This window comes from Sorex araneus, chromosome X (assembly GCF_027595985.1).
Source record: "Sorex araneus isolate mSorAra2 chromosome X, mSorAra2.pri, whole genome shotgun sequence".
Taxonomy (NCBI): domain Eukaryota; kingdom Metazoa; phylum Chordata; class Mammalia; order Eulipotyphla; family Soricidae; genus Sorex; species Sorex araneus.
The window spans coordinates 307,844,275-307,851,565 of record NC_073313.1 but is presented as its reverse complement, the minus strand read 5'-3'; the positions used below and the strand labels follow the sequence as shown (position 1 = coordinate 307,851,565).

Here is a 7,291-nt window from a genome sequence, read left to right as displayed (position 1 = left end):
TCTCAGATCAACTCTCAAAATGAGGTTACCTGCTCAGTTTCTGGGTCTGCTGATGTTCTGCATCCCAGGTAAGGGCAGCAGGAAGAGAAAGAATGGGTTCAGGACGAGGGTTGGGGGTGCCCACTGGTCTCTTTGTGTGTTCTGTGTGTCACATTTTGTGAGAGAGAAACATCAGGAAAGTGGAGATGACCCAGGGAAGGTGTAGAGGCCTGTTTCCCCATCCCTAAGGTCTCTCACTGTGGTGACATCCTTCTGGTGTAGGAGTATAAATCATTCATGTAATGACTTTCTCAAAAAACAATATTTTACCAGAAACACATTATAGAATGGAAGCAATAAAATTGACCTGATGTTTGAATGTAACCTGACACTTTTAAAATTCAATTTTCCAGGATCCAGCAGTGACATTGTGCTGACCCAGAGTCCACTCTCCCTGTCCATCGTCAAGGGAGAGCCAACCTCCATCTCCTGCACGTCTAGTGAGAGCCTCCTATATAGTGATGGAACAACTTATTTGTATTGGTTCCATCAGAAGCCAGGCCATCCTCCAAAGCGCCTGTTTTATCATGTTTCTAAAAGAGACCCTGGGGTCCCAGACAGGTTCAGTAGCAGTGGGTCAGAGACAAAATTCACTCTTCAGATTAGCAGTGTGGAGCCTGAGGATGTTGGCGTTTACTACTGCTTCCAAGGTACAAAGACTCCTCACACAGTGATACAGCCCCGAACATAAACCTCCCTGCCTGGCCTACCCCAGATGGCCACAAGTGTTCTTTGCTGGGGAGCAGACAGCAGTCTCAGTGTCAGTGAGAGGAAGGCATTTGGGTCTCAGGGGAGGAGGCTGCAGCTGTGGGTCTGGCCCAGGAGAGCCCCTGCTGTACTGCAGACACCCCCCATTAGGGCCTGGTCAGAGGCACAGGCCTGGCCTGGCAGAGCAGCAGGTATGCAGGGGGCTGTGCTGTGAATCAGCAGTTGAGTGAACTGACAGCGATTGGCTGCCCCACTTCACCCTCCCAGTTTTTCCACATTGAAGGAATCTATTACTACCTCAGATTAAGATTATTGACAGAACTTTTTAAAGATTTTAAGGCATAATGGCATTTACTGTGATGTAAAAAACTAAAGCACACACTGAGGGGCGCCTGCACTCGCAGGCTCTCCAGGCGGCTCTGTCTCACCGCCCAAGTTCAGTGCTCTGGAACTGCTGTGTGTGGGCTGGATCGGGACGGCCGTTAGCCAAGGACAGGCAAAGAACGAGGACCAAGCTGGTTGCTGATTAGTTACCGTTTATTCAATCTTTCATCTTCCCCATCTCCTGCACTCCTAGTTCCATCCTCTCTCTGGATCTCCTCCAGCCTCTCTCTGGCTTCTCTAGTCTCTCCTCCTACTTGTCTCTCCCACCTTGCCCTCTGGGCTACACCCAGCCAGGTAGCAAAATCAACATAAGAAAACCCTTCCTGAGGGCAGGGCATTCCAAAGCCCTTCTGACTCTTAAGGTTTTTTTTTCCCTTTCCTTAGTCTTAATACTTCTTAGTCTTAAACATCTTAATACTAGTTATTTTTGTATGGACATAGCAAGAGATACATTGAGGCTTGCAAGGCAGCTCTCCTGGCAACATCTTGCCACAGGCTCAGAGTACAGCACTCAGGCCAGATTAATCATTCCTAACCCTAGCAGGGTCCAAATCTATAGTTTCACTGTTTGGATCGTGAAAACATTTGTCCATGATCAAGCTCTTAACTTATAGTTAAGCATTAGGCACTTTGGCCAGGCCCATCTCAATGCCAGGGTAGCACACAACTCACCGCTTGCCCTGGGTCCGTCTCGTCCCTCGTCGGGACCCTGCTTTTGGGGGTGCTAGGAAGTAAGGGCAGTTGAGGCTTAGGTTGAGAGAACAGATGCCCAGGAGGAAAATATCATGTAGAGTCAAATGACATAAGGTTACAAAAGCATAGCATTTGCTAAGTATTCCTGTGTCCATACAAAAAGGTCATTGCTCTGAATAAACTATGCAAAGGACTCAAGGAGAAGAGAAAAACAATATTTTCAAGTCAATGGAACACTAAGAAAGAAGCTACTAATAAACAAAGAGGAATGGGAGCACTGTAATGAAAGTAACCCAATAAACCTAAACTACCTGAGGCTATGTAATCCTACACTGTGTAAAGTACATATTTATAGAAAAGTGCTTCAGATGGCCCAAAGAGAGTACAACAGGTGAGGTGCTTGACTTTTATATGGTTAAACCGTTTTACATCCCTGGAATCACATAGTTTTCCTTCCAGAAGTGATCCCTAAACCTAGAATAAGTCCTGAGCACAGCCAGGTGTGGCCTCAAACTAACAAATGAAAAACTCACAAACAAAAATACTAAGAAACCAAAAAATGCTGCTTCACATCTCCCCCATCCGAGGTCGCCCTAATCAGCCCCTCTCAACTCCTCCACCTACACCTCCAGGGCTTCCCCTCTGTGTACCTGATGGAGACTCCAGTGTGTCAGCTCCTACTCCCTGTCCTGACCTCACAGGCCCCAGTTCATCCTGCTCACACAGGGGCCCTGGTGCCTTTGGAGCTTCGACAAAGTTTTTCTCATTCCTGCCCTTGATCACCCTTAGTTTCACTCATTTCCTTGGATTCCTTGTGAAGGACCCTCTTGGTGAGTGGAGTCCTGGGAAGCAGAATGTAGAGTAGGAGTTTCTCTGACCCTTGCTCACTGGGGCAGACACAGTCCTCCAAAGTCAAATCCTGTAGCAGGAAAGATAATGGGGCAGGCAGGGAACCTTCCTCACTGATATCCCATGTGAAGCTGGCAATGGACCGAGAGGGGTTTTGTCCCTAGGCTGACCCTGAGCCCCCTGTGCTGCTTCTAAAACTTCACCTGGTGGGCACTGTCCCCAAGCTCAGCTCTAGAGAGATCCCTGTCCTCTATATCCTACCTAATACCTGCTGAGTCCCAGGGTTCCAGAAGCCCCATAACTCTGAAGCTAGAGATGTCCATCTCCCCGATGGCTAAGAGAGGCCCCTGTATGGGGACCTGCCCTTCATGCTGGAGTGGGTGGCAGTTGGGCAGAGGGCTGAGCACATTGTTGGTTTTACACCTTTGTGAAGTTTGTATAAAAGACAAAACCATACATGACAACAACATCTAGTCAAATAGAATAAACAAACACCACCCTCTGTCTTACACCCAAAGAAATTTCCAATGACTCATCAGTAATTGTCAAGCAAAAAAGTCATTCATCATCAACTTTAAAGCCCTGTAGGAACAGGCAGCAACATTTATTGCAAATATTACACTGTGTGGCTGGGTTTACATTTGTTTCATTGTGTTTGTTCTCCATTTCTGTAATGCAATTTCAATATGCAGCCCTCAAGGAAGCCTACAGTTCCTTTTCTCGTGTCCCCAAGAGAGAGGGTATCCATCTCAGAACTGGTAGAACCTCATATCAGGGCAGCTTACAGTTAATTACCATGTGATTTATCCATGTTGGTCTCTGACACCCAGATCGGTGACATGAGTATGGGCAGCATGTGACTAACGATTGGCAGCCTGGTTTTCCTGGAGTGCTTATTGTTTCCATAAAATGCATTGTTAGCAGGAAAATTGTCTAATACGGTGTTGAATTGTGTATAGGACAGGACATGGCTGCATTAAAGACAAGGCTGCATAGTTTCAAATTATACTTAACTGAACTATAAAATAGCTGCTGAGTTGCACTAGTTGTGTTTGTAATCTCTCCACTACCATCATTTGTAGAGACAGTCAGACATTGGAAAATATAGCAGCATCTCAGACCAAAATCACTCTAGGACCAGGCATGTAACTACAGAGAAAATATGTTGCTCATGTTGAGGCCCTGGATTTGAATCCTCACACACCATGAAAGCATTTTAGAACAGCGATGGTTGAATGGTCACTTTTGGTCTCTCATGAAGTCATAAAAACAATCCTTATAAGTCTTTGTCTAGAGCTCATGGTCAAGAGGGCTCCTCAGTGGTGCATCCACTGTGGTTCTGAGAGCAGGTCTGGGTCATCCTGGAGGAGGAATGAGGCTGCAGTAGCCACTCTAGAGAGGAGCCAGGAGCCCTCTGCTTCCTGCCATCCCACCCCGCGTGTGACATTATCCTTACAGGCTCCTCAGCATCTCTGGGACTCTCCTGACTTTTCAAAAATCATATATGGACATTTCCTGGCATCACACTCCCTATTACTTGCCTATTTGTTCCTGGCTTCTCCTCTAAACTTCGGTCACCTTCAATATGACAATAGAAATTGGAAATGTTCACTCAGGATAAGAACTGAGTACTGAAAGCAGGTAAAAGGATATACATGATAACTTTTCAGTAGCGGTGTTGCAAATCATAATGCCCCAAAGGAAAGAGAGAGAGGGGACAGTAAGAGAGGGTAGAGGAAGAGAGAGAGAGAGGGAGAGAGAGAGAAAGGGAGAGAGAGAGAGAGAGAGAGAGAGAGAGAGAGAGAGAGAGAGAGAGAGAGAGAGAGAAGTGCCTGTCATAGAAACTGCATGGGGTGGGAGGTCAGGAGGGAAAAATAAAAAGAGGAAAAAGGCTCTGATGACCTGTTAAAGTCATTTCTCCTCAACTATATGACCATTATATTAGGAACATGAAAACTTTGTTTTTTCACATTGTTGTGTGAAACTTTCCTTTTAGGAAAAAGCTCAAGGTCTAGATCTGAGAGTATATAACCAAGTACACAAAAATGTACTCAAACAGCATAAGTGTACCTGAAAATGAAAGAGTAAACCATTTAGTGTCTTTCAGTTGTAGAGGGCACCAAAGGCAAAGTAGAGAGAGAGAGAGAGAGAGAGAGAGAGAGAGAGAGTCCAGACTTTATGCTTTAATGTTCCTGCTGATTGGCTCTGAGACAGTCCAGCCTCTGCTCTTCATTGAATGTGGAGGTGCTCACTCACTGTCCTTAATGTTTCTGCCAAACAATGGCTCACACGTTGGGACCCAGGTTGCAATGACATTTCATTGAATATGTGGCTTCCTATGACCTCCCAGGGAGTGTCCTGGACACACGAAATCTTGCACAGTCTTTGCTTATCTCTCCTGTGTCTGTTTCATTCTCAGCAACTGACACTGTTAGACTGAGGTTGAAGATGACTGTCTTATTGATGTTAGTGAGGTACATATTTGTATACTCCAGTTTACTGACAGACTTTACAGTATCTGTTCCAAAGACTTGGTGAAAGTCTATGAATCACAGCAGCTCAGATCATCCTCAGCTGAAACCTATTAAGTTGCTGTATCAAACAAGGGCCACAAGATGGCAGACAAACCCCATATGTGACAAGAGAGACTCTGAATCCTAGAAACCCTGAGACAGTAACAGGTCCATTGTTAGCAGGGACATGGCTGTGGTGGGAAAGTATGAAAGCTGTTAGTCTGAGCTGTAGCCAGATGTTTCGTCCTTTCCTGCTGTGGGGATAGAAGTCCTGTCCTGCCTCTCGGCTATGGACTTTGATCCCCCATCAGTGCTCATAAGTTGGCTTAAGTTCCTCTTGATGGAGCAGTAGAGTCATTTAGGGTAACATGAGCTCAAAGGAGGGGCATTAGATGGGAGTTTAGGGACACCAGGGAACACTGCCCCCATCCCACCCCCTTGCGGGCCCTACAGGCACGAATTCCGTGAGAGGCTTGTGAGGAAAAGGAGAGGGAGGAAATCCTGCTGACAGGAGGAAGGTACCAAAGTAAGTGACCCTGAGGGACACTGACCTTCACTCTCCAGCCTCTCAGAGTGTGAGAACCCCATGTGTGTGGTGTGAGTCCCCAGCCTTGTGTTCCTGTGAGGGAGCCTGAGCTGATGCTTCACACTTTGCACCCTTTGAGCAGGGTCTGCCTCCGGGACACCCAGAGAGGTCGGCACTGAGGAAACATTCCTACTTTAATTTCTTCTCTTCCAACTGCCAAGGAGAACTTAGAAACCATTTTCTCCTTGTCAGGCAACATTGTTGATGAAACTGCTGGCTGTTTAATTTCAACCAGAAATCCATCAAATTGCATGAATTCTAATTTGATAGTTATGTTTTGGGTGTCTTTATGCAGCTCCACTCAGATGCCATGGGGAACACAGTGTGACCCACCTCCAGTCCCCCTGGCTGTTCCAGGAAGAGGTCAGTGTCCCTGCAGGGCCAATATGAGAGTTCAGAGCATCAGAGACTGAATCTAGCTCTGAAGCTTCTGCTCAGCCCATTCCCCCTGAGGCTCTGCAGGATGCTGACAGCTGCTCTGTCCCCTGCTCACCATCAGAGGAAGCTGCCACAGGAGCCCAGACAACCTCTGTGTGATAATCTCCCATCTCCTGCTCCTGTGGTGGAATACAATGTCTTAGGGCTTCTTGTGACAACAGAATTGCGTGAACACCCTGGAGTCTCATCCTCCTTCTCCCCCAACCCTTCCCCTGGCCATCAGAACCACCTCAGGGCAGCTCCTCTGGAGCAGACAGTGCAGGCAACAGTGTGTGTCTTATCTGAGCTGCTCTTCTGAGTACACACACTCAGTGCACCCAGCTTCACTCTCTCTGGTGTCCTTTGTAACTGAGGTCACTTCCTCTCCCATCCTGCCACTATCAACATTATTCTGTCCTGTCTCAGTGAGTCCCTGTGCAGGATTGTCCTTTGCACAGTGAGTGATGGGAATCATCGAGTAGGAATTGGTTAGAAATTTGTTCATGGGGCATCTGGTAGTTCAGTGAGACAGAACCGTGGCAGCCTTAAAATTCAATGGTTGATTGGGGTGTGTGTGTTGGTTTGGGGGAGATCTCTCCTGCCTGAGTCAGATGTGAGGCCTCAAATGTCTCTGGAAGGTCCTGTCAGGAGCCCTGCAGAACATGAGACTCCCTGTGCTGCCCCTGTCTGACAGAAGCAGTGGGGGAGGCCCCAGTCAGAGGCTGATCATTGGGAGGAAACGCATCTCCACTAGAATCCATGATCACTGTACGGCTCCCCTGGTACTTTCTGTTCCACCTTCCATGGATCTCTGACCCAGCCCAGGCCTCTGGATTCCTCACAAATAGAAAGCTACCAGGTTGGCCGGCAATTCATCGAGGAGAGTCCCTCATGAAGCTTGAATTCAGTGATGTGGAGGGTCCATGGGGCTTTCAATATTTGATGCTGTGCACTCCCAGGGGCATTCTACTGAATGAAGAAACAATGAATAAATGGGGGTGGGGAGGTGGGGTTGGGGAAATCATCACTAGAGTCTACAGTGACTCATCTCACTCAGCACTCTACCCTCACCAGCTCATTGGAATATTAGCCCCTTTCAGAG

The 7,291-nt window shown here is 47.3% G+C and overlaps 1 gene segment (V, D, J or C); it reads left to right on the top strand.

Moving 5' to 3' along the window:
* Positions 1 to 730, top strand: LOC105943456 (immunoglobulin kappa variable 2-30-like). The segment is given in 2 exon segments: positions 1 to 68; positions 393 to 730. Coding segments are annotated over 2 exon segments (387 nt in total).
* Positions 731 to 7,291: the final 6,561 nt, after the last annotated feature.